The sequence below is a fragment of the Lygodium microphyllum genome, chromosome 29 (genome assembly GCF_053477565.2).
Source record: "Lygodium microphyllum isolate KBCC chromosome 29, Lygodium_microphyllum_v1.1.10, whole genome shotgun sequence".
Classification (NCBI taxonomy): Eukaryota; Viridiplantae; Streptophyta; class Polypodiopsida; order Schizaeales; family Lygodiaceae; genus Lygodium; species Lygodium microphyllum.
The window spans coordinates 53,362,377-53,389,246 of record NC_141163.1 but is presented as its reverse complement, the minus strand read 5'-3'; the positions used below and the strand labels follow the sequence as shown (position 1 = coordinate 53,389,246).

The 26,870-nt window shown below is 45.4% G+C and overlaps 1 protein-coding gene across 5 annotated transcripts in view; it reads right to left on the bottom strand.

The window, feature by feature from the left end:
* The window catches only part of LOC148010634 (uncharacterized), a 160,378-nt gene that overhangs the window by 32,857 nt on the left and 100,651 nt on the right, over positions 1 to 26,870 (bottom strand). For 4 of the 5 annotated variants that reach the window (XM_087672069.1, XM_087672070.1, XM_087672067.1 and 1 more), the window contains 3 exons: positions 21,318 to 21,380; positions 21,116 to 21,163; positions 20,712 to 20,765 (listed from right to left, as the gene is read on the bottom strand). In XM_087672069.1, the coding sequence (XP_087528195.1) occupies positions 20,712 to 20,765; positions 21,116 to 21,163; positions 21,318 to 21,380 (165 nt within the window). Of the gene's footprint in view, positions 1 to 20,711; positions 20,766 to 21,115; positions 21,164 to 21,279; positions 21,381 to 26,870 lie in introns of all 5 variants that reach the window. The other variant, XR_015689569.1, reaches the window with a different exon arrangement.

The following is a 26,870-nucleotide window of genomic DNA, read 5'->3' as shown; positions in this document are numbered from 1 at the left end:
CATGGAGTTCCTTATGGCAGCAAGCACCCTTGATGATGAGGAGACCGAATGTTTTGAGGATGCACAACAGAGTGTGCATTGGATGGCAGCAATGAAAGCTGAATTGGATTCTATCACTAAGAATCAAACATGGGATTTGGTGTCTTTGCCATCTGGAAAGAAAGCCATTGAAACAAAATGGATCTACAAGCTGAAATGGAATGCAGATGGATCCATTGACAAATACAAGGCAAAGCTTGTAGCTAAAGGCTATGCACAGAAAAAAAGCATTGACTATGAGGAGACATTTGCTCTACTTCCCATATGACGACCATCAGGTCTAAGGTTGCTTTGGCTGCTCATTATGGATGGATTGTGCATCAGTTGGATATTAAAACTGCATTTTTACATGGGGAACTTCATGAGGAAGTATATGTACAGCAGCCCATTGGTTTTGCAGTTGAGGGCTTGGAATACTTAGTCTGCAAGCTGAAAAAAGCTTTGTATGGTTTGAAACAAGCTCCTAGAGCTTGGTATGCAAAGATCGATGCTTTCTTGCTTAGCCAAGACTTTGACATGTCAAACTTGGGGTCTTTGCATTATTACTTGGGCATTCAGTTCATACATGATGCTAGAGGTATTGGGTTATCATAGTCAAGATACATTGGTAAACTTCTTGAGAAGTTTGGCTTACAAGATTGCAAGCCAGTTTGTACAACAATGGAACCTAGACTTAAACTATCATTACATGATGACAGTGATTTGTTTGATATACACACATATGCTTCAGTAGTTGGATGTCTTATTTACTTATGCAACACTAGGCTAGACATACAGTTTGCAGTTTCAGCCCTGAGCATATATATGCATCAGCCACACATGTCACATTGGTAAGCTGTTAAGCGTGTCGTCCGTTACTTGCAGGGTACTAGATCTCTTGGATTGCTTTATGCCAAGGGGGAACCATTGCAGTTACATGCTTATAGTGATTTTGATTGGGCTGGTGAGTATGATTCACGTCATTCCACTAGTGGCAATTGTTTCTTTCTTGGCTCGTCTTGCATATCTTGGCTTAGTAAGAAACAGGCCACTGTTGCCACATCGTCATGTGAAGCCGAATACAAGGCAGCTTTCACTAACACAGTTGAATGGGTATGGATTAGACACTTGCTAGCTGATCTAGATGTATTTATTATGGAGCCTACTCCTTTGTTCACTGATAGTCAGAGTGCCATTGCAATAACAGCCATGTGCTTCACATGTGCTAAACAACCTTGCACATTTGATTAGGAACTTAATCAAATGTTATCAACTAGATTAAAGCATCTTAAAATTTCATGTCCCTGTGACATTGCATGTGTAGTCCCACTTGGACCTAATTAGAGCTTCTGCCCAAAAGCCTTACGCTTTTGCTCTTTGAGAGACCTACATTTTCTGCACTTAAACTCGCCAGATTTGGACCTTCCAATAGTTGTAGTTGGCACCATCCAACTTGTAATATATTAAAGATAGCACTATCACTCGAGCCATCAGGCATAATAAAGGCAAAAAATTACACAAACTATTAAAGCATGCTGCTATAATTATTGCAAACAGCCCTAAAACCATTGCCAGATCAAGCAAAGTAAGGGGTACTAACCAAGTAATGAACTGTCCATAAAGTCAATGCAAAGAACTGTCAAATGAAGGTGATTGCTCGCATAAACAATGCAGTAAAATGCAATTACATAAAGCTGAAAATAAAGTATAACAATAAGAAATCAATGCCAAAGATGGACAATCACTGATATAAGATGAATTGCAATTGCTAGGGAATAGATCCAACTAGCAGTGAGTGAATATGTGACTGGCACCAAAAACTATCAAAGGAGCAATGTGTTGGGCTAAGATACATCCCATAGACATAACCATCATGCGTAGAGTAGGTCTCACGGGTAACACAAGAGACTAATCAAAGGCACAATGAACAGAGCAATGTAACGGAAGCTCAGTAAATAACCAACCAAGATGTATACATCACTGACAACATTGTGACAGAGATAGATGCTGGCCCAAGAGGAATGTCAGATCGGCCTACTAAGCATCAACTATGCACATAAAGCATGATAAGAGTATTTACATGTCACTAAGTCCCACGGTCTCTGTAAGACCCTCAAGCTTAACTACGTAACCAAATGCTCAATGTAATATCCAAATGTCAAGAAGTGGCTCCCATTGGAACAAAGTTGAATGGCGAGCAAAGAAAGCTCAAAACATCATGTGGAAGGCATCCATACATCCAAGATCCAAGTAGCATATATCCGAGAGCATCCCACCCAAGTAACTTGCAAAGCTTTGACTGGAGAATCAAATAACCATACATAGCAGTGAATGACAACCAATGTCAAGATTCAAAGCTCCAATCTCAACTCAAAAGCGATCCGGAAGCATGACAAAGCATGCAACATGAACCATAAGCATCGGTACATCACCCCGAATAGTCGGTAAGCACCTGGGAGCAATAGGCATATGCTTTCACTGATAAAATAGCATTCAGCCCTGCATATTACAGCAGTAAAAAACCTCTGTAAAACTGAGGAAAAGAGTGCTCAAATTAGGCCCTTAGCATTTCAATACATTGGCATAACATCCCCACATGATCTGGCATCAAATAGACATCTTGGGAAGCATAAGTGACCTCCAGACAATGAATGAAGTGCTGTCCTGAATTGTATGACAGCAAACTGTCACAAACTATGAATCAATGACCGATCCCAAAGGGCTCCAATTAATGCCCAATGCCGAATACAAGTGCCAGGAGGTATTGCCAATGATGACCATGGATGCCAAGAGTGCCAGGAGCCTGCTAGAGGCTGGACGAGTGACCGGGCTGAGCAGGGATGCAGGCTGCCCAAACAGGTGTAAATCACGCTGATGTTGCTGGTGCCTTTGCAACAATGATGAAGGACCTCTAGCAAGGTCCTAGATCAGGCCTCAAGAGGGGGGAAGAAGCTGGGAAGAAGATGAAGCTCAATGTATACCTTGGGGTGAAGAATCCATGGCTGCCATTGAAATTGTGAACTGAAGCTTTTCTCCATAGGCTGAAGCAATGTCAAGTTGAGCTTCTCAATGCCAGTGCAATGGCTTGTTGGGTTTTCTCACTTATGCCTCACTTACGCCTACGCTCACATAGGAGTGTCGGTGATCAGTAGGACATTGGGGCACTTTTTACTCTCAGTACAAGAGGTTTTTCCCCCTAGACTTATTGTCTTATTTCGTATGCGCTTATGTCACACACTTATGGGCACTTATCGTGTTCGGGGGTGAACACTCCCTACAACCCTAATGTTTAAGGATTGTACTTTGTACTTTCAGATTACACTCTTTCGGTCTATTGCATTGGGTGTCGTGCTTCACTCTCAAACTGTCTACTGCACTCTAAGCTAAGCTTCGATCCTCTCTCAATCTCACATTTGGTATCAAAGCTGAGGCTCTGTTCAGCTCAGCTCCGCTCAGCCTTTGGGAGTTTTTGCTCAAGTTCAACTCTGCTCTCAGCACTTGCAGAGTGCCGCCTTGTGGTGCTCGTACTACAGCCTCCCAGCAAGCACCAGTCAGCAAGGGAGCCCGTCTGCCAGGTCGTCCTCCACTTGCCATGCCATTACCCACTATGCCAGCCCAGACCACCTGACGTCCACCTGTACCACAGCCCGCACCTGGTTTGTCCCGCCCCTGCTTGCCATGCCCTTGGTCTGTGCCGCCAGTCTGGTCTGAAGCACCACCAGCTCTCGCCACTCCTGTCTGTGTGCAGTACGCTGCCTCTGTGGCCCCGTCTTAACTGTGTTGCCCGCCAGTTGGGACATCAGCTTTGCCTCCAGCGCTGCCTGCAACTTCCTGCCCCGTGCCATGCCGCTAGTTGCCTCTAGCTCCGCCTGCGCCTAAGCAAGCTCCTGTCAGGTCTCTGACACGCAGCCTGCCACACTTCTGACCCTGCGCCTGCGCATGTATCTGCGCCTGTGGCCACGAGCTTGTCTGGCCGACTACTTTCAGATGTATTTTTTTTAAAAAAATACATTAAAAATACATTTTTGTATTCAGAATTCATCTCTAGACGAGGGCTTCAGGCACAGAATTCTGAGTACGTGTCTGGGACACAGTTGATGCAAATTTCTGGGAAAGTTTATCAAAAATTTTGGGGCATTTGAGTTTTTTGAGGACATTGGCACATGTATTGCAGTCTCAGTCAGTGATAGACTGTTTTGGACAAATTTGGGGTAAGAAATTTTGGGGATTTTGCTCATACAGTGTTGTTGAACACTGAATGCATCTTGGACTGCGTGGATTACAGACAGTTTGGACAGAGTACACCTGAGTGTACTAATTGCAGCAAGTTATTTGCTGTAATTTCTGGAAATTTTGAGATTTTCAGTTTGGTCCAGCTGGACATTGCTCTTTTGCTTCTTTTGGTAATTGATAATCATGGTAAATTAGGGAGGTGATGTCTTTACCTATGTATCCAAGGAGGACAGATTGGATGGTAACAACTACTCACTTTGGTCATTCGTGATGAAGAATGTGCTTGTGGTGAAAAATCTTTGGGATTATGTCAGTGGAGAAGAAGTTAGGCCCGGAGTTGTGGCTCCAGCTACTCCTCCTCTAGGAGAACGTGGACAACAAGCACCTCAACCACTTCCCCAAAGATCAGCAGCTCAAAAAGCATGGGATACATGGGATGCACAGGCTTTGTCGCTGATTGCATTGGCAGTTTAGCAGTCCATCATTCCCCACATTCGTTCGACAGCTTCTTCACGAGAAGCTTGGCTAACTTTGGAGCAGATGTTTGCTGGTAAGAATGAGACTCGTATCTCTTTCTTAAGGAAAGAGCTAGAGACATTTAAGATTGATGAGGGTGATTCTATGCAGGATCACTTGAACAAAATTCAGGACTTGCATGAGCAACTTATGAATGTTGATGAGTACTATTCAAATGCACAGTTGATATCTACTACATTGAACTCATTACCTCCTTTGTACTTGGCTTTCCACACTGCCCTAAACCTCACAATGAGGATAGGCCCATAGTCTATCTCCTTTCTTCAGTTAGTCAATTTGCTTCTAGAAGAGGAGCAAACAAGAAGAAATAGTGGTGTGGATGTCATAGCCTCTGAGTAGGCTTTTATGGCTAGACAGAAAGGCAAAGGCAACCAAGTAAATAATGCTCTGTAGAGCTCTGGGACTTCAAGCACTTGACAGGGAAGTAAAAAACAAGGGGACACGAAAGCCAAAATGGAAAAATACCATTATTGCAAGAAGCCAAGCTACTACATCACTGAGTGTAGAAAGCTCATTGCCAAGGAGAAGAAAAAGGAGTCAGGAATGAATGTTTCCGATGCTCCTTCCACTGCTACTGAGTTCGCGTCCTTTGTTGAAGACAGGGACTATTGCTTTTACACATGCAATTATGACACTTCTTAGGATGATCGAGCATTTAGCTCTAATGAGGATGTAGACACTTGGTTTTTTGACAGTGGTGCTTCTAGGCATATTACATCTCACAGAGATTTATTTGCTTTTGTTGGTGTAGCTCCAGTTGGCAAGTCTATACAGTGTGCCAACAATGCATCATACCCTGTTAGAGGTATTGGGGAGATTGTGCTCACAACCATGGATGGCTCTATTCTCCACCTACATGATGCTTTGTTTGTGTCCAACATAAAGAAGAATCTGCTCTCTATTTCTTCTTTGGCACGTTGTGGATTGTAGGTCACATTTGATAATGATAGATACATGGTGAGAGACAAAGAACACATGACTTTGGTCTTGATTGGCACTTTATGTCATGGGTTATATGAGTGGAATGCTCTTTCAGTTGATCAGTCACCGTACTTGGTATCCACTTTTACTCTTGCTATGATATAGGCAGAGTTATGGCATGCTTGGATGGGACATGCGAACTTTGGTAGCTTGATGCTCTTATAGTGTACACAAATGCTAGATGGATTACCTTTTCTAGAGATACCTCCTAAGCACTTGTGCGAAGGATGTATTTTGGGAAAAATGCATTGGTTTTCGTTTCCCCGTGATGTTGCTTTTAGAGCCACCGCCAGGTTATAGTTAGTGCATTCAGATGTATGTGGGCCTATGCAGACAAAGTCATTGGAGGATGTTACTATTTTGTGACTTTTATTGATGACTTTACACGATTCTGCTGGGTCTATTCTTTGGTAAAAAAGTCAGAAGTGTATGATGCATTCTTGGCTTTTGTTGCACTTTTTGAGAACCAATCTTGCTGTAAAATAAAGACTCTCCATTCGGACCGAGGGGGGGAATATATATCCTCTATAATGAATTCTTTTTTGAAGTAGAAGTGCATTGTCTATCAGTACACTACTGCTTATACTCCACAGCAGAATGGATTTGTAGAGAGGAAGAATCGGTCACTCATGGAGATGGCCAGATGCAAGCTGAAAGCAAATAGCTTGCCATATAGTTTTTGGATGGAAGCCGTCATGTGTGCTTGCCATGTTTTGAACAGATGCCCCACCAAAGCATTAAAGAAAATTACACCTTTTTAGGCTTGGAACGGCCGGAAACCTTCTGTTGGACACTTTCGTACCTTTGGGTGCCTTGCACATGCAGACATTCCATAGGTACTCAGAAAAAAGCTCGATAACAAGGCTGTCAAATGCATTTTTGTGGGATATAGTAGTGAGAGCAAAGGCTACAGACTCTATGATCCTGTCTCTAAAAAGGTGTTTGTCAATAGGGATGTACTATTTGATGAAAAATCAGAATTGTCCCTTGTTGGTTTAGACACATATCAGGCTGCCTGTGATGTATTTGAAGGGCTGCTGCCCATTACATTTGGTGATTCGGCTAGAGTTTCACCAAGTGAACTCAATGTTCAGCCAGCTGCTCCATTGGAAAATGCAGAAAATCAACCATTGGGCTGATTTGAATATTCAGCGAGTGCTGAAATTGAAATTCAACAAGAGCTCATGAACAGTTAGGAGGCAAGACAAATGCCTAGATGGTATTTACAGACTATGAAAGATAGTCATCTGGATGCACCCATGGCTGGTCGTACTAGAAGGCAAGCTCGTATGCATGATACTGCACATACCATGGAGTTTGTTATGGCAACAAGTACACTTGATGATGAGGAGCTTGAATGTTTTGAGGATTTACAACAGAGTGTGTATTGGATGGCAGCAATGCAAGCTGAATTGGATTCTATCGCTAATAATCAAACATGGGATTTAGTGTCTTTGCCCTTTGGGAAGAAAGCCATTGGAAGAAAATGGGTCTATAAGCTGGAACGGAATGTAGATGGATCCATTGACAAATATAAGGCAAGGCTTGTATCTAAAGGCTATACACAAAAAAAAGGCATTGACTATGAGGAGACATTTGCTCCTACCTCTCCTGAATGACGACCATCAGGTCTATGGTTGCTTTGGCTGCCCCTTATGGATGGACTGTGCATCAGTTGGATATTAAAGCTGCATTTTTACATGGGGAACTTCATGAGGAAGTATATGTACATCAACCCATTGGTTTTGCAGTTGAGGGATCTGAACACTTGTTTGCAAGCTGAAAAAGGCTTTATATGGTTTGAAACAAGCTCCTAGTGCTTGGTATGCAAAGATTGATGCCTTTTTGCTTAGCAAAGGGTTTATAAACAGCTCATCTGAGTCTACCCTTTACGTATATAAAGAGGGGGGATCCATGCTGATCATTTGTCTTTATGTTGATGATCTCTTGCTTACAGGGATACATGTTGATCAAATTTCAGCATTCAAACAAAATTTGCAACAAACTTTTGACATGTTAGACTTTGGGTCTTTGCATTATTACTTGGGCATTCAGTTCATACATGATGCTAGAGGTATTGGTTTATCACAGTCAAGATACATTGGTAAACTTCTTGAGAAGTTTGGCTTACAGGATTGCAAGGCAGTCTGTACACCAATGGAACCTGGACTAAAGCTGTCATTACAAAATAACAGTGATCTATTGGATATACACACATATGCTGCAGCAGTTGGATGTCTTATTTACCTATGCAACACTAGGCCGGACATACAGTTTGCAATTTCAGCCCTGAGTAGATATATGCATCAGCCACACATGTCACATTGGCAAGCTGTTAAGCGTGCCTTTCGTTACTTGCAAGGTACTAGATCTCTTGGATTGCTTTATGCCAAGGGGGGACCACTACACTTACATGCTTACAGTGATTCTGATTGGGCTGGTGATTATGATTCACGTCACTCCACTAGTGGCAATTGTTTCTTTCTTGGCTCATCTTGTGCATCTTGGCTTAGTAAGAAACAATCCACTGTTGCCACATCGTCATGTGAAGCTGAATACAAGGCAGCTTTTACTATCACAATTGAATGCGTATGGATTAGACGCTTGCTAGCTGATCTGGGCATATTTGTTACGGAGCCTACTCCTTTGTTCACTAACAGTCAGAGTGCCATTGCAGTGGCATGGAACCTAGTGTTTCATGCACGCACGAAACACATTGAGATACATTATCACTTTGTTAGAGAGAGGCTACATGCAGATAATATCAACCTTGACTATTGTCCTACCACCAGTAATGTAGCAGACATCTTCACCAAAGCTCTTCCTCGTGAAAAATTTGAAGTTTGATCTCCTTTGGTGGCGGATGATCCTTGTACTCTTGGTCACTCTTCACTCCAAGGGGGTTTGTTGGGTTTTCTCACTTACACCTCACTTATGCCTACGCTCACATAGGAGTGTCGATGATCAAAAGGACACTAGGACACTTTTTACTCTCAGTACAAGAGGTTTTTTCCCCCCTGACTTATTGTCTTATTTCGTATGTGCTCATGTCACACACTTATGGGCACTTATCGTGTTTGGGTGTGAAAATCCCCTACAACCCTAAGGTTTAAGGGTTGTACTTTGTACTTTTAGATTACACTCTTTTAGTCTATTGCATTGGGTGTCATGATTCACTCTCAAACTGTCTATTGCACTGTGAGCTGAGTTTTGATCCTCAATCTCACATGACTTTGATACCGGTTGAAGGGAGGTGAGCCTTGAAGTGGAAGCAAGAGTAAAAGCAAGAGCAAGAGCGAGCGAGCGAGAGAGAGAGAGAGAGAGAGAGAGAGAGAGAGAGAGAGAGAGAGAGAGAGAGAGAGAGAGAGAGAGAGAGAGAGAGAGAGAGAGAGAGAGAGAATGTGAACTTGGAGAGAGAGAGAGAGAGGTGTTAGGAGAGAGAGATGGCGGGGAGAGAGGTGATGGCGATGTCGTCGCTTGCGCGTGCCGTTCGGCTGTTGGTCGTCTTGACCTGCGCCTGTCGTCACGTCTGCCCGTCTTTGGCCGTCACGCCTGCTCGTCTTTGCCCGTTGTCACCAGACCTGTGCCCGTCGCCACTAGACCTGCGCCCGTCAGTCCGTCGTCGTCAAACCTGCGCCCGTCGTCGGCCGTTGTCAATCGTCATCGGACCTGCCTGTTATCAGACACTGCCGTCGGACCAGCTCGCACTCAGACCCGCCCGAGAGAGAGAGAGAGAGAGAGAGAGAGAGAGAGAGAGAGAGAGAGAGAGAGAGAGAGCCCTATGCCTAAACGTTTCGTCGCCCTCTACCTGGTGCGTGCATATGTTCTGTTGCCCTGGTCCTTTCTTCCTGCGCGGCCTGGGACCCATCGTGCTGGCCTGTCGCCCTATTGATCATCCTCCTCTCGTGCACCTTCGGTCCTGTACAGCTGCCCGCCCTAATCTGCCCGTTTTGCCACCAAGGGGAAGCAGCCCGTCACACCTAGGTTGCCACATAGAGCGCGAGACAACAAAGGGAACGAGCCGTTCTCTGCCTGTGGACGTGCCTTCTCTGCACAACGGCCATCTGTTTCTGTGCGTGCGCTTCCCAAGCCCCTTCGTCAGTCCAGTGCCGGGTCCGTTTTGCCTGAGAAAGAGGAAGAGCGGCCTGCGCATTCCTGCCTCCCGTGAGATCTTCACTCGGTCTCTGACCAGTATACGCAGTGATACAATATGGCTGGTCTGGATTTGGATTTTATAGACAAAACGATGGCAGCGCTTGGTCGGGACTCTGATACCGAGGAACCCAAGGATATGGTTCCGTGCACTGAAGAGATGCCCCCTGGTCCTGACTTTCAGCCTGCAGGCAAACGCACCAAGCATACTTCGGAAGAGACAATGGATCATCAAGATCGTTCCTATGCTCAGGTTGCTTGGGATTCTGCGGACTCTCAGGATGTTGACTGGGAGCATTTGCTGGAGTTTGCCAACACTCTGCTTGGCGATTATGTTCAACATAATCATGAAGTCTTTTTTGACTCTACACCGGAAGATGTTCTAGAAGGCACTGTGGACCCGAAATCTGTCTTGCGCTCCTTTTCAGTATTTTATGATCGCGCTGTGATACTCTTCTTCACTGGTAGAATCCCCCAGCTTTCCCGTATTCACCAGTGGCTGCACAGTTTGCTACAAGGAAAATGTGTTGAAGAGATTTTTGTTGGGCCCCGAGGTTTTTTTGAGGTGCTGTTGCAATCTGAGACGCACTGTGCTGCTCTCCTGTCTAAATTGCCTTTGTTTTTTTATTGTCGTTTGGTCCATGTTGTACCATGGCGCCCAATGGCAGATTTTCAGCGCCTGCTGCAACGTGAATGCCCTGTGTTGGCCACTGTTGAAGGACGCCATGGCCGCTGTGGGCACTGTTCTGGTCCCTCTAAGTCTAAGGGCCGTGAATCGTAACCGATTGTGTATGTTATGGGACACTACTAGGAAAAGGCCTGCGTAGTTACGTCTCAATTGCTCTGGCATGCATCCTTTACACTTTTGTTTGAAATGGGGCAATTTTGCAGGTCATTGCTTTTCCTGTGGAAAATTGGGGCATTTCATGGCCGAATGCCCAGAGCAGCAATACACTTTAGATGTTGGGCATGTTGCGCTGCCCATGGAAGATATGGTGTGTGATGCTCCGTCGCAGAATGCTATTCACCCACCTAAAGTTCTGGATAAAGGTAAACAATAGGTTTCGGGTTTGGATTCCCGTGGCACAAACTGGGTTGAAGTACTCGCAAAAAAAGGCACCAGGGTGATTGCTGGCATGGAGAATTCTGTGCCTTCTACATCACAAGATTCCATGCGTACTTATATGCGCAGGAAAGAAATGTTGCCTTCAAAGCACTCTGCTCTTGCTATGGTTTCCTTTGCCCCCCGTCCTCAGCCCACTAGGAGAGTGTATTCGGATCGTCCAAAGGGTCCACCTGCTAAGCTGGCTTTTGATACCAGAGGCAACGTCATTACCCCATGGAATCGTCGTTATCCCCGTTTCATCCCCAAGCCAGCAGATATGCCGTCTACCTCCAAATTTGGTCCTCAAAAATCTTTTGCCGTGTTGGCTGATTTCTTGGATGAGGGAGTCCTGGACATTCTCGCAGAAAAGGTCAAATCGAGGCAAGCTGTCCCTCGTACCTAATTTTCTTTTGAATATACATGAAAATAGCCATGTGGAATGTGCGAGGAATTTGTTCTCGCCACAAGCAACATGCCATGTGGACTGTATTGCATGAGAATCAATGGGATATCTTGTGTGCTGTTGAACACAAGAGTCACAGTGAAGCCGGAAAAGTTGTGGATTGCCATGGCTTTCATTTGTTCTATGTAGGGACACAGGCCATGCATTATTCTGGTGTGCTCATGATTGTACATGAAAAATATCAGCCTCTTCTTATTAAAAATGATGTACATGGCCGCTTTGTGGTGATTGAAATTTTATTTGAAGGAGAGATCTTATGGTTACTTGGCCTCTATGCTCTGAATGATCCTTTATCTCGCCGGGAGCTTTGGTATACTTTGCAGACTTCCTTGTCACTTGGCAAACGGGGCTTCTTGATGGGGGATTTCAATATGTGTGTTGATTCTTCACAGTCCACATCGGAGCATTCGGTAATGGACGCGCTGGAAAGTCATATGTGGCATGAGTTGGCTCTTACTGTTCTTAAGCAAGATCTCTGGTCTTGGCTGCACCCGTCTTCTACAGGGTTTACTTTCCATTCTGCTCAGTATGCAACATGGTCACGGCTGGACCACATATACATCATGCAGAATGATGATTTCCTTCCTGAGATGCTCAAAATGAAAGTGTTGCAGCAATATACCTTGTCGGACCATTTCCCTCTGTAGCTTGAGTTGCTCGCACAACCCATTGCACCTTTTTAGCAATTTCTGGAGAGACTCCCTTTGCGTTTTAACTCGTTTTATTTGAAGCATGCAATCTTTCAAGGCTATATGCAGCAATTGATTGATAGATTCTTATTGGACTTCTCCTCTCAGGGCACTGCGTCGTTTGAACGATTGCTCTCTAATGTGTAGCGGGTTGCTCAGCAGTATGGGATCCATCATGCCTCTATTTGTCGGCAACGTTGGCAAGCAGCGGAGGACCTGCTGGCTTTGGTCCGTTCTCTACTGGTGGACACTCAAGATGATGCATTTCTACTAGCACTAGCAATGCGTGCGGCTGATCTTATTAAAGAGTTTTAGTTGAAATCGTATCAACAGGCCAAATTGCAGCATCTCACGGAGACTTTGCAAGATAATGCGTGTCAGACTCATAAGTTCTTTCGAACTCTCCATGCCTGTCCTGCTCGAGAGAATATGACTAGACTCCTGGATGCAGAAGGCCACCTGGTTCTTGATCTGCAGACTATTGTGCATATGTGTAGGAATTATTTCCTCGACCTTCTTGGTTCCACTTCTCCACCTTCAGCCCAAACTACTCTGGCCCGGTCAGTTTTTTATGACCTGGTCCGCAATCAGGTTCCGCACGACATGCAAGCTACTATGGAGTCAGATATTTGTGAGGCGAAGGTTATGGATGTTTTGTTACACTTGCCCAAGGATAAACGTCCTAGCTGGGATGGTCTCACCAATGAGTTCTTTGAGGTTTTTGCTACCCAACTGGCGAAACCATTGACGGCTTTGTTTCAGCAGGTGTGGGAAACGGGGATCATGCCTTCCTTATGGAAAGAAGGACTTATTAAACTGCTTCCAAAGGTTCCTTCGCCGTCCATGTTGAAACATTGGCGCCCAATTTCTTTGATGGGTTCTATGTATAAAATCTTTTCCAAAGTAATGGCGAATTGGCTCCACAAGCATCTCCCTGCCATTGTGCATCCTCTTCAATATGGTTTCATTAAGGGCCGAAATATTCTACACAATGTATTAAATGCGCAACTGGCGATTGATTATGCAAGGCATTCTAATCAGGAGGTCGTACTGATTCAAATGGACCTGGAAAAGGCTTTCGACTATCTAGACTGGTCTTTTGTTGCAGAGCTTATGTCTGCTATGGGCTTTGGTGCTCGGATGTCTCGTTTGATCTACATCATCAGTGTAGCGGCGTCTTCGCGAGTCATACTGAATGGAGGCGTTACCGAGCCATTTGTCCTTGCCCGCTCTGTCAGACTGGGGTGCTCTTTGAGCCCTCTCTTCTTTGCTCTTGCGACTCATCCAGTTCTTTCGATGTTATCTCATATGGCAGCTTCTACTCAGTTGGTTGGATTGTCGCTTCCTTCTGGACAGCACTTCATTAGTCAATCCTTGGCTGATGACAGCTTTATGATTCTATGTGCGGACAAGGATAACCTTCGCAAAGCATTGGATGTTTGGGCTCTCTTTGGTCAGGCTTCCGGTCTTCGCATCAATGCGTTGAAATCAGCCATTCTCAGCTGCACGGAGTCAGATTTTTAGTCATTGAACTGGCAGGGTATGGTTGTGCCTCGTGGCTCCATTGTCAGGCATCTTGGGTACCCCTTGGGTGTTGATGTTCCCCCAAAGCAGCTTCTACAGTGGATTTCTCAGAAACTGGCGGCTAAGTTTCTGTATTGGAAGTCTCAGGCCTAGGCCTTCCATGTTCGCCTCAAAGTAGCCCAGACAATTATGTTGTCAATGCTCACCTATTTCTTGCCCTTGCTGCCTTGGACTACTACTACTCTGAATGCTCTGACTCAATCTATTCGTTTCATGCTATGGAAGAAGGATTCATTGCATGCAGGCATTTCCTGGATTTCTTGGTCGCATCCGTGCATCCCCAAACCCATGGGTGGAGGAGCTATTTTGGATGCCCAAACTCACATGCTGGCACTCTGTTGGTCTCTTTTCCGCGCCATGTGCACAGATCATCATCCGTGGGTCATTATAGCCTGTTATTTCCTTGAGGAGCATGGGCTTCGGCATGGTAATACCCAAATCCGGAGTTCTTGGTGGCATGTTCTTAATGCCGATTCTCGGTTCTCCAATTATTCTTCATCACTGCTTGCCCATTTGGTATGTTCCTGGAAACTGGTCCTCCGGAAGGCTTAGTGGCATCTGGCAGAGGATCGCTTAGCTGCTAATTCTTTTCAATTGGAATTGCTAACAGTCTCGCGATTACTTTCATGGGAAGGTAAAGAAGAGCTTTGACCACAATTCAACCATATGGCACGTTTGGGCTTAACTTCAGTTGCGGATGCCACCCTTGCCAGTCGCAATGTGTTAATATCGTTTCGTACAGCTAGGAGGATTTTCAGGATCCCTTGTGGATACAGGCATTTATGGGAATAGCTTTTGATGGTGCTCCAGAGCAGACAACCCTTTCCTGCCCTTGCTTCGGATCGTCCCTGGCAGGATTGGGACTTTGAAGGCCGGCTGAGTTTAGGCAAAGCTTCCGCTAACCAGGTCTATCATCTTCTCATTAAAGATCATCAATGACTGGTTACTAAAGCTAATGCTCTATGGGGATTGCGTAAATCCCGGTCATGGTGGAGGGCAACTGTGATGGAGGGGTGGTTGAACAAGACACCCTTCAAATATAAGGTCTTTCTTTGGAGAGTGATGATTGGGGGTCTTCCGCTTGCTTCAGCTCTTTCCAAGCGACGAATCTCCAACGGCAACTGTTTCTTTTGCACCACCAGTGTGGAATCCGCTCGTCACCGATTTATTTCTTGTCCCATCGCTAAGAAAATTTGGTCGTTCTTGTCAACCGTTTGGCGAGCGGTGGTTGGTTTCTCGCTTAGGCCCTTTGATTGGGTCTTTGTGCAGCCCAAATACCCAACACCGGCACAGCCACATATGAAACTTGTGTTTCACTTTCTTCGATATTGGGGCTGTTGGCATAACTGGACCATTCGGAATGCTTTTCTTTTTGATTCCGCCTATAATGTTCAGCGGCATATTGCTAGGCTTAAGGGTCTCTTGTATTGGCAGATAGATCTTCTTCAGCATTCTGACATACTCTCTCGGGAGGACTTACGTCCCTGGCATATGGCAATTTCCTCTGCGGCTTTGCCATGACTTTGTAACTCTTAGTACTGGAACCTTTTCACATGATGGCTTAGTGTCATCATGTATCTTGTAATCAAGTAAACTTGTACTTTTTTCATAATTAATACAATTACCTTTTAAGAAAAAAAAAAGAATGTGAGAACTCCAATAGTAACAATGTGAAAGGAGCAAGAGTAAGAGAGAGAGAGAGAGAGAGAGAGAGAGAGAGAGAGAGAAAAACAATGTGGGAACTCCAATAGTCACAATGTGTGACTGGCCTTCCCTTTATTCAAATGTCACTAAAAGAATAAAGAATGAAGTGACAGTGATGAGCGCTTGCCACTTGCAATGTACAGGCGTGCAGATATGCAGGTACTGTCAGTGTAACTAATACACGGGCAGCTAGGCACAAGTGCCTTTACCCCCAACAAGGCCCAATTGACTGCGCTTAAATTTTCCTGAGATGCCTTCAGTGCACTATCGTTTGAAATGGGGTACTTTTGTAGGGCATTACCTTTCTTTTGGCTTTCTTTTGGCCAACTGGGGCACGGGGCACTTTATGGCTGAATGCCCGGAGAAGACTATTGATGTGGATGGGGGTTTGGCTCCACTAGTCTCACTAATGCAACTATGGATGATGGCCGTCAAGCCTATGACACCCCTATGAGAACTCATGTGGACAAAGGAAAACAACCTATATAGTCATTCAATTCCACTAACCGGGATTGGGCCAATGCCCATGCTAGGAGAGGTAAAAAGTTTGATGTAGCCTCAACAATAGTCACGCCTACCACCTCATAGGACCACTTGCACACTTACACAAAGATACGCTGTTGACTATACCCATTGCTAATGACAAGGTCTCCAAGAGCCCATAGAAACCTTCAGGTGCTGTGAAAGTCTCTACAGAACATTCATGGGACCGTCCTTGCCTTGCTTTTGATCCCCGAGGTAAAGTGATTACCCTAGGGATCATCAATATCCAAGGGCTGCTCGCAAGCACAGCAATGATCCCTCCACCTCCAAAGTGGAGCACCATGATCTAAACTCGATTGCAATATTGGCAGATTTCATTGATGAGGGCACACTTGATATTTTAGTTGAAAAGGTGTAGTTGAGGCAAAACCAGCCTAGTCATTGAATCTCTTTGTCATGATATATGCAGCTTGCTACTTGGAATGTGCATGGCATTTGTTTGCACAGTGAGCAACATGATATGTGGCGAGTCTTGCATGATAATCAATGGGATGAGTTATGTGCACTTGAGCACAAAAGTCATGGTGAAGTTGGCAAAATCCTAGATTGCCACAGGTTTTGTTTGTTTTATGCCGAGGGCTTAGCACAATGCTATTTTGGTGTGCTTATGATCATGCATGAGAAATTTCAGCCTGTTCTTATCAGGAATGCCGTCCATGGCCATTTTCTAGTTATTGAAATTCTATTTGAAGGGGAGATATTATGGCTGGTAGGCCTCTATGCAGCACATGATTCCTCATCCAGAAGGGATTTGTGGGATCGCCTAAGAGCTTGTCTATCTATTGGTCGACCAGGATTTGCTAATGGGAGACTTAAAAATGCGTGTTCATCATTCATAGTCTACCTTAGAGCAGTGCTTGGCATCATTTTCAAATGACTGTTTTGAAGCAAGGTCTTTAGTCTTGGCTACACCCATCAATTCTGGTTTTACTTTTCAATCGGCACAGTATTTTGCCACTTGGTCTCACTTGGACCACATGTATGCCATGCATGATCATGCCTTCTTGCCAAAGATTCCGACCATGCGAGTGTTGCACCAATATACTTTATCGGACCATTTCCCTTTGTAGTTCTATATGCTTGCACAGCATGTTGCCCCTTTTGCACACTTTATAGGATGGCTCCCAGTGTTTTAACTCATCCTATTTGAAGCATGGATTGCTAGGCATTACGGTATCCATCATGCTTCTCTTTGCAAGCAGCATCGGCAAGCCGTTAAGGGAGTGTTGATTGGCAATCCATTGTGCATATGCATAGGGAGTACTTCTGTGACCTTCTTGGCTCTTCACCCCCTTTACTCAGTAGACCACCCAAGCCTACTTGGCTTCCTATGCCCTAGTTTGGGGTCACATGCTGCCAAATATGCATGATGATTTGGATAGGGATATCTATGAGGAGGAAGTCATGGATGTTTTGTTGCAACTACCGAAGGATAAAATTCCAAGATAGAATGGCTTGACCAATAAATTTTTTGAAGCCTATGCTACTGGATTGGTGAAACCCTTGACAGCCATGTGACAACAGGTCTGGAAGACTAGGATTATGGGTAGGGTACCTCATGGAAGATAGGGGTTTTTTTTTTTGCAAGTAAAATGTGGCTGATTATATTACTCAAAAAAAAAAAAAAAAAAAAAACTGATTACAACAGAGTATTTCTGTTCAACAGGCTAGTTGGAGCTGATGAAAGTCACAAATCATGTATACAAGCTTCTCAGGGTGGTTTGGGGCAAGAAGCCGGGGAAAAGGGGGAGGGGGGGGGGGGGGCGCGGGAATCGCCATTTGGGGCTGCCTACCTGCATCACGAAAAACAGGTCTTGGCCGCCCCAAGTGCGCATGAAATGACATTGGAGCTCCTGATGAGCCTTGGACTCGCCCTGCACCTGATCCCATCGGCCGCGGAGGGAGTGGATAATGGAGGTCTAGAGCTCTGCTAAGGTTGCATGTATTGAAAGTCTCTCTCTGCAGAAAGCCTCCTGACACTGCGCCTTCTAGATATGCCAACTAGTAAGACTCCCTATGATCTCCCAAACCTCAGAGCGGTCTGCTATGGGCTCTAGTACCTGGCAAATGGGTAGAGCCTCTAAACCGATTACTGCACACGATCCTGCCTCGATAATGAATATCGTGTTCTGCATCTTGGTCTCATACAGAAGGTGAGGGCCCTGGCTGACCGCCTGCCAGCAGAAAGCATCCCATGAGATACATCCAAGGCCAGGTGCTATACGGCGAAGGATATGGCACGCTTCTCTCCATACGAGCTGCACCGCCTCACACGACCAAAGGCAGTGCTTTGGGATTTCTGGAGACTGCTGTGTGCAGTGCTTACAACCTTCCTCCTTTTGTATCTGGGCAAGCCAGCTTCCCACCGCCAAGCCTCCATGTGCCACCAGCCATAAAAAATACGATACCCTCCTCGGCCTCCAGCTATCCCATAGGCGGCGCCAAAAGGTCCGTCGGAAAGGTTTCCTGATGCTGTGCTCCGTCCAGTGCCTGCTACGTGATAGTGCCCAATCCTTATTCTCCTGCATCAGTATGTGTCTACCAATCCTGGCGGTGTACTCCAGGAGCCTCGGTGGCTTTTTGGCGACCGCAGTGGCTGGCCATAGCCACTCTCCCGGATCCCACTCCAGCTCATCAAGTGGCCTGCCCTCCCAGATCCAAAGGCACCACTCCTTGAGCTCTTGCCAAAAGACAAAAGGGTCCAGTTGCCATGTTTTCCCCTGAAGGCCAATCACACGGACCCTCTTCCATGAAAGGACAGCTATCCCCTTATCTTGCTACCCTCTGTCAAAAACCAGACGCCCCCCTCCTGTACGATGAAGAAGGTCCTAGGTGGAGAGCTGCCCACTCTACCTGCCACCTGTAGGGGGATGCCTGCTGGTGAAAACCTAGTGGCCTATATCTCCCCGAGCTCTATCGGCTCTCGTATCGGGGGAGCAACCCACTCTTGAGATATTGTTGTATCTATCTCCCTTCTCCTCAGCCCCACTCCTCTCTGGCAGCCTGATACACGCTGCAACACCTCCTCATCCACCATTCTGTATATCTCCTGCCATGTCCTAATGGTACGAGCCGGGCCAGCCTCCCAACCAGTCCACTAGATGTGGGGGCACTCGCCAATTTGTGCCCCTTCCCGATCCCTGACCCGGAGGTTCTAGATCACCGGCTGATGGTCTATCTCCTCCTAGCAACCTGGGGGGGCTCTGGATTAGGGCCTTATAGAGGCCCTGCCACATGCGGAGCAAGCTGCGTAGGAAAGGTGATCTGGGGGGGGTGATTTGGGCTGACGTGAAGATCCATCTAAGGGACGGCCTCCACTCACCATCAAGCCTCGGTCTACAATCCTGAAGACCCTCCTGCAATAGGATCTTCCAAGATTGCCCTCCCGGTGTGAGGCCATGGACAACTAGCTTGCCCAAGAGGGCCATACTCTGATACTCTAGGTCTATGATCCCAAGCCCTCCCTCTAACCAATGCCATATGATGGTGGCCTTGGAATCCCTGGAGCCATCTGACCCGCACCAAAGAAAGTTCCGCACTAGGCGACGAAGCTCCACTACGCAGGATGAGGAGAAGCATAAACATGAGGTGATGTACCAGGCCGTCGCTAGGGGGACCTGGTTAACCACCAAGGCTTGGCCGCGGCTAGTGAGAGGCGAGCTGTGCTCAAGTAGATCAGCTTCCTCCAAATAGAATTGAGGACTAGAAGAAATTGCTGGGCAGGAGTGATGTCAAGTCCCACCTGGAACCCTAGGTACCGGTTTGCCCTCTGCTCACCCATTTAAATCCCAGGTGGATGCCCCACTCTATGCTAGAGTCCGGGTCTGTGACGAAACCAACCGACTTTTGCTAGTTGATTTTCGCTCCTGCTACAAAATAGAGCACCTCAAGAGCCAACCTCACTCTCTCCAGCATCAATTCATCGTCCTCTATGTAGAGTGTTGTATCATCTGTAGAGTGTTGTAGACTGGTCAACCCCTCCTTCAGATCCTGAGACGCAAGGATGGACTGATGCAATAAAGGAAAAGCCAAGGAGACTTTAGTGCCTATAGTACTTGTTAACCCTTCTTCATCGCCAAACCTCTTTCGCACTTACTCGCACTGTTGAGAGTGCGACTGTTGAGACAAATCCTTAGATGCGCCAACTACCTGAGTCCCTACTACCCCCAAGGTTCCGCAGCCCCTCAAGGGACAGCAACACCAACAGTGTGCCCCTGACCCTCCAACTCAGTTGGCTTTTGATGCTGCTGGTCACGTCATCACTCCATGGGATTGCAAGTACCCAAGATCTACTTCCCACCCTGTAGATGGACCTTCCTCCTCATGGGCCGTACACAGAGTCCCAACCCTTTCACAATGCTAGGAGACTTCTTTGAAGACAGTGTACTAGAGACATTGGCAGCAAAGGCCCAAGCCCATGTGGCAAAATCCTATTTGCACTCTTGAGTCTATGTGTCTGTCTAGTCCCGGCCTGCCTCTTGCACACTCTTCCTTTTATGTTTCTTGAATCCACTGAATCCATTGTTCCTGATATATAATGACCTAGAGTGCAATTTGTAATCTTGCTTTCCTGTACCTTTTTTCTTAATTAATATAAATTACCTGTTATGAGAGAGAGAGAGAGAGAGAGAGAGAGAGAGAGAGAGAGAGAGAGAGAGAGAGAGAGAGAGAGAGAGAGAGAGAGAGAGAGAGAGAGAGAGACCTGTAAAGCTGACATAGGATACTGATAATCCATCGTGAACTTGTTCTTCCCAACCTAATCTCAAGGAGAAGAAATGAAATCATGCAATTGTATGGCAACAGAGTATTTACTGCAGCTAGAACACAGTATAAAACACATATGAGTACATGCGTAAGTGCATAAAGACATGAATGCATACAATGGCATTAGCATTTCTGTAAGAAAAGTTGAAAAAACTATGTTGAAACATGAATTCAATGATGCATGTGCATGTTTCTATCACAGGAATATTTGACATGTATTCTTCCATTTACATTGATTTCTCAGATTAAGATAACGTATGGCAGGATCTCTGGCAAGCGACCACTAGATAGCCTTTAACTATTACCAGAATCATTTAAAAGGAAGACGGCACACATTATCACCTTTCCAAGCTGTAGAACAACATTGTCATTGTCAAATTCTGTGACTAACTGCATGCAGAAATTAAAAACAGTAAGCTAGGAAGACTGTTCAACCGGAGACTCAAATAATCTGATAATAGCCCTATGAAGAATTGATTATTCAGAAGTTCTCGTGTGCCACTTACTTCCAGATTGTGTAAATGGTAAAACTGCTAACAGTCACCTGAAAACTTTTTGATGATGGGTGTGTTGCACGGCCATTGAAGTTTAAACAATAGGACATCAACTACAAAAGTTTAAAGGAAAAAGAAAATTTTTAAAAAAACCAAGTCTGTTCAACAGAAACCAATAAAATAACATTAAATTTTAAGCATAGACCCATCTAAAAGCAGTGCATAACTGTTCTAACAAGAAAAGACTTGATTTTTTGAAAATTCACTAAAAAGGAGCCAAGATCAATATTCCTAAGAGCCTAGTGGATTTGCCCTTGTAAAGAATACATTCCTACTAATGGAGAGCCCAAAAGTTATAAAAAGCTGCCACACAGGCCTATCTTTTTATGTGCAGCCTTGCCCTTCAAAATTAGTTTGTCTTTTTTTTGGGGGGGGGCAGCGCAGGTGATTCTCAAGTTTTCAAATTTAGTGCATCTTTTATGGGCTCTCAGAATTTTGGAAGTAATAGATGTGGAAAATTTGAGAAAAAAGGTAATGATGCCTGCTAAGCCTAGTGTGACACAGAAATTTGCGTTTGAAAGAGGTTGGGATGGTCCAAATTTCAATCTTTCAAATCCTTGTTCCCCTTGACTCTATTCATAATCTCTGTGTAAGTTTAAATCTTGTTTAAATTGACCCTCTATAAGAAATCTCCTAGTCCTTCTTTATCTGCTCTGCCAGAAAGATAGAGATAAGAAAACATTTCTGATATTCCTCTCCAACAAAATTCTATGCTCTCTTGGACCTGTTATTTACATGATATATTTCCACAGCTGAACCTCATGATCTTTGCATCCCTAGCATCCTGGCTGAGATTAATTTGACTTCAGCTAAGAAATTTCAAATTCCTTGTCCCCAAGCACAGTTCAATTTCTCCAAATAAAGGTGCCGCCTACCTTGATGTTTGGCAGCCTATGGCATGCAAATATCCCACACATCAAGGCGCCACCTTTCAAACAAAGTTTTCTGATCATCAATTTTGACAGCACCTGTGCACATAGATGCTGTTCCACAATCTATAGAAATGAAAGAAGTTCTTTTTGCATCCTGCAGTTCCAAAATGCCCAACCATCAATCATATTTTATGCTGATAGCTCCTACAGCTTATACATGCTAATCTATGGTGCTTTCAACCCTTTCCTAAACAACATTGGATTACTTTTCCTGTTTTGGACTTCCTCTAAGTGGCACACAGGATAGGATAAGGGACACTGTACAGTCTTGGTTTTAGTGTTAAAGGGTCAGTTGTGTCCGTCCACCTCTTCATCTTGAATTTCATCATGTTCAATACTTGTTTTGCAGAGACATCAACAGGTTGAAGATAGACCAAAAATCTGAAAATTAGTCATTAGGAATCCCACTTGTATAACCGAGGCTGCCTTCTCTCAAGTTCTAAAGTCCGCAGTTTGAACTCCCTGGCCAAGGATGTGGATATGGATGTAGACGTTTAAGCCTACTTGGCAGGCCAGAAAATTAATGTCAGTTTGCTCTTATGCTGGGCTATCCCATATAATTTGGAAAAATCTGAAAGGTGCCTCTAAGAGAAGGAACCAACGAGTTAAGCATTAGCTAAGCCTTCTAGTCTTCTAGGAGTGGGTGATGACAAGACAGGTGTCACAGACAAGCTCTCTAAGTGGAAGAGAAGCTGTTGGCTGGGCTGAAAGCGAATGGATAAGTTAAAAGTATGTCAATGATCTCCTTCCAGGCAAGGAGTCATGGAAGAAACTCTTGCTAGAAAGGCTTTGGTCTACTACACCTACATATGGAGGATTACGGCAGCCTCGTATGCACTTGATCCTTAAGACATAAAAACCAGAGAATTATGGAGGATCTTTGAATTCAGATTTGTAGCTGCCATCATCAGATTCATCAGTTATCACCCACCATAGTTGAACAAAAGAGGAGGCAGTCCCCTCTTCATCACTATCTGCGAGTTAGAGTCGGGTCACACACTTGGACAGAGAACTTATTATCTGGTGGGAGGTTCTCCATACAGGTTTCTTTCTTAGTCAAAGGCTGGTTTGCATTTTCTACTCCAGGAGATCCAAAGGTAGAGGCAACAAAGCCTTAGAGGTGCCAGAGTTATGGTACAGGCCATGACAAAGGGAGTCCCTCTTGGGTGGACAGACAGCCACTTCTTAGACGTGGATTTGCCTATTCTCTAGAGCAGACATCCTTCTTGGAGTCAGTGAGACTAGCAAAGACAGGAGCTTCAATTTCATGATGGAGGATGGTCACCTTCAAAGAGAAGACTTGGATCAGGTAGAGTTCACACATGTGCTAGGTAGAGGATTAGAGTAGTGGCACACTTTGAGAGGAGGTGATACATTGATCCAGACCCAGCCACTTGCTTGATCGACAAATGGAGACATTGGGCTCATCAAAGGAGGCCTCTTCACAGGTTGCAGTGAGATCCAGGAGAGTGGAGATCCAGGAGAGTGGGTTTGGAGGGATCTGTTCCTTCACTACATCACCAGGTTGGGCAGGAGGATTCAAGTGAGTCTTAGATCTGACTTTTGGAGGAGGCTGGGTGGTAGCTTCAGGCCTAAGAACATTTCTCTCTTCCTATGACTGGTAGCTCATTGAAGCTTGGCAGTTCGTACATGGATCGGGTATGGCAGGATCCTAGTGGTATGTGCAAGATGTAGTAAGCCAGAGGACACATAGAGGCATTGGATATGGGACTGTCTTGGAGCTCAAGAGGTTGGGAGAGCCCTTGGGATGGTCTTTTATGGCACAACAAAGACTATGATTGCGAATTGGGGGGACTACAGCTTGGGTCACAGACAAAGGCCCACCATGCAGATATGAGGATTTTCAAGGGAGCCATTCTTCTCTCATCATTGGCTAGCTTCTAAGCAAAGATCCCCACTCCAACTTATTGACAGGCACAGTGGACTCAAGGGCATTAAGACATGGAAGTTGATTGCTGGTATTATACAGTTGGATTGCGAGGTGTACTCATGCTATAGACCTCCAAGTTCTCTCCATTGTAGAGACTCTTTGGAGGATTTGAATAGAGATCATCCATACTCTCTGAGAGAGATAGAAGAGGCTGCAAGGTAGCCATTTGTCCTTGCACGCTCGGTTAGACAAGGTTGCCCTTTGAGTCCTCTCTTCTTTGCCCTGGCGACTCACCCGGTCCTTTCAATGTTATCCTCAATGGCGGCTTCTGCTCAGCTGGCAGGATTGTCTCTTCCTTTGGGGCAGCACTTCATTAGCCAATCTTTGGCTGATGACACCTTTATGATTTTGCGGGCGGACAGTGACAACATTCGAAAGGCATTAGATGTTTGGATGCTCTTTGGTCAGGCCTCTGGTCTTCGCATCAATGCCTTTAAGTCAGCCATTCTCAGTTGCACGGAGCCTGATTTACAGTCATTAGGCTGGCAGGGCCGGCAGGGCCAGGTGGTTTCCCGTGGCTCCATTGTCAGGCATCTTGGATACCCATTGGGGGTGGATTTCACAAAAACTGGCAGCGAAGTTTATGTATTGGAAGTCGCAAGCGTGGCCATTCCATGTCCGCCTCAAAGTGGCTCAGACAATTATGCTACCAATGCTAACATATTTCCTGCCATTGCTGCCGTGGACGCCTACTACTTTGAAGGCTCTCACTCATCCCATTCGTTTCATGCTATGGAAGAAGGATTCACTGCAGGCAGGCATTTCATGGATTTCATGGTCACATACATGTACCCCTAAACGCATGGGTGGTGGAGCTATTTTGGATGCAGAAACTCATATGCTGGCTCTTCGTTGGTTTCTTTTTCGTGCCATGTGTGTGGATCATCACCCGTGGACCATCATAGCCCGTTATTTTCTTGAGGACAGCGGGCTTCGCCATGGTAACACACGACTTCGGGCCTCCTGGTGGCATGTTCTTAATGCTGACTCTCGATTTTCCAGTCCCTCTTCCTCTTTGTTACTGCACTTGGTCGGCTCTTGGAAAGTGGTGCTCCAAAAGGCCCGTTGGCATCTAGTGGGGGACCGCTTGCAGGCTAACTCCTTTCAGCTGGAATTGTTGGCAGTATCGAGATTACTTTCATGGGAAGACAAACATCAGCTCAGACCGAGATTTAACCGCATGGCCCGTTTAGGTGTGACTTCGATTGCGGATGCTACCCTTGCCACTCGCAATGTCCTCGCATCGTTTCGGACTGCTAGGAGACTTTTCAGGATCCCGCGCGGATACCGTGGTTTATGGGGAAAGCTTTTGTCGGAGCTTCAGGGTAGGCAACCCTTTCCTGCCCTGGCTGTGGATCGTCCTTGGCAGGACTGGGACCTTGTAGGCCGGTTGGGTCTGGAAAAGGCCTCTACTAATCAGGTGTATCATCTTCTCATTCAAGATCACCAATGGTTGGGTGTGAAAGCTAATACTGTTTGGGGACTGCGGAAATCGCTGTCATGGTGGCAGGCAACGCTCATGGAGGGCTGGCTGAATAAGGCACCTTTCAAATGCAAGGTCTTTCTTTGGCGGGTAATGATTGGTGGTCTTCCTCTTGCCTCGGCCCTTTCCAAGCGTCGAATCTCCAATGGCAATTGTTTCTTCTGCACCACTACTGCAGAATCGGCCCGACATCGTTTTCTTTCTTGCCCGCTCGCCAAGAATATCTGGTCACTCTTGTCACAAATCTGGCGCGCAGTGGTGGGGTCCTCACTAACTCCTTTCGATTGGGTTTTTGTGCGCCCAAAGTACCCCACACCACCACAGTTACATATGAAGATCTTATTTCACTTTTTCAGATAGTGGGGATGCTGGCACATTTGGACCACGCACAATGCTTTTCTCTTTGATTCGGCCTCTAATGTACCGAGACATATTGCCAGGCTTAAAGGGCTCTTGCATTGGCAGCTAGATCTCATCCGGCACTCCGACTTGCTCCCTCGGGAGGATTTGCATCCCTGGCATATGGCAATTGCCTCTGGGTCGTTGCCATGATTGGTGTAACCTTTTTAGTGCATTAGTACGGGGATTTTCCACACGTTGGCCTAGGGCCCTCGTGTCTCTTGTAATCATGTAATCATGTAATCTTGTACCTTTTTTCCGTAATTAATACAATTACCTTTTACGAAAAAAAGAAGAGGCTGCAAGGTGGTTCAGGGAGGATGACGCCTTTTTTTAAACTTGGGATTCCCTCATCTTTCACCTAGCCCTTGCATGGTTTGGTATAATAGCCCACCAGATCAGTTATTCACACAACCATTGTGTCTACAATGTTCTCAAGTGCTCTTTACAGGGTTCTTTCTACTTTTTCCTTAGAGGTATTCTCACCAAGAACTTACAGTTCAATAGAAATTTCTTTCTCTCACAATAAATAGAATCATTCAAGCCCCAACTTGATTAGCATGAATAGAAATTCACAAGGGTGGAATCAATAATTTGTGCAAACCCATGTGGTAATCTGGTGAAGTTTTAATAATTTGAAGGGGGCCCATTCTTTTGTATATCGAAGGAAGGAATGGCCTTGAGTTGTCAAACTCAATCTGGACAATTTCTTATTGCATGCCCAAATCCATCTTTGTCCATCAATGTAAAGCTTGAAAATATCCATCTTTGCCCAAGA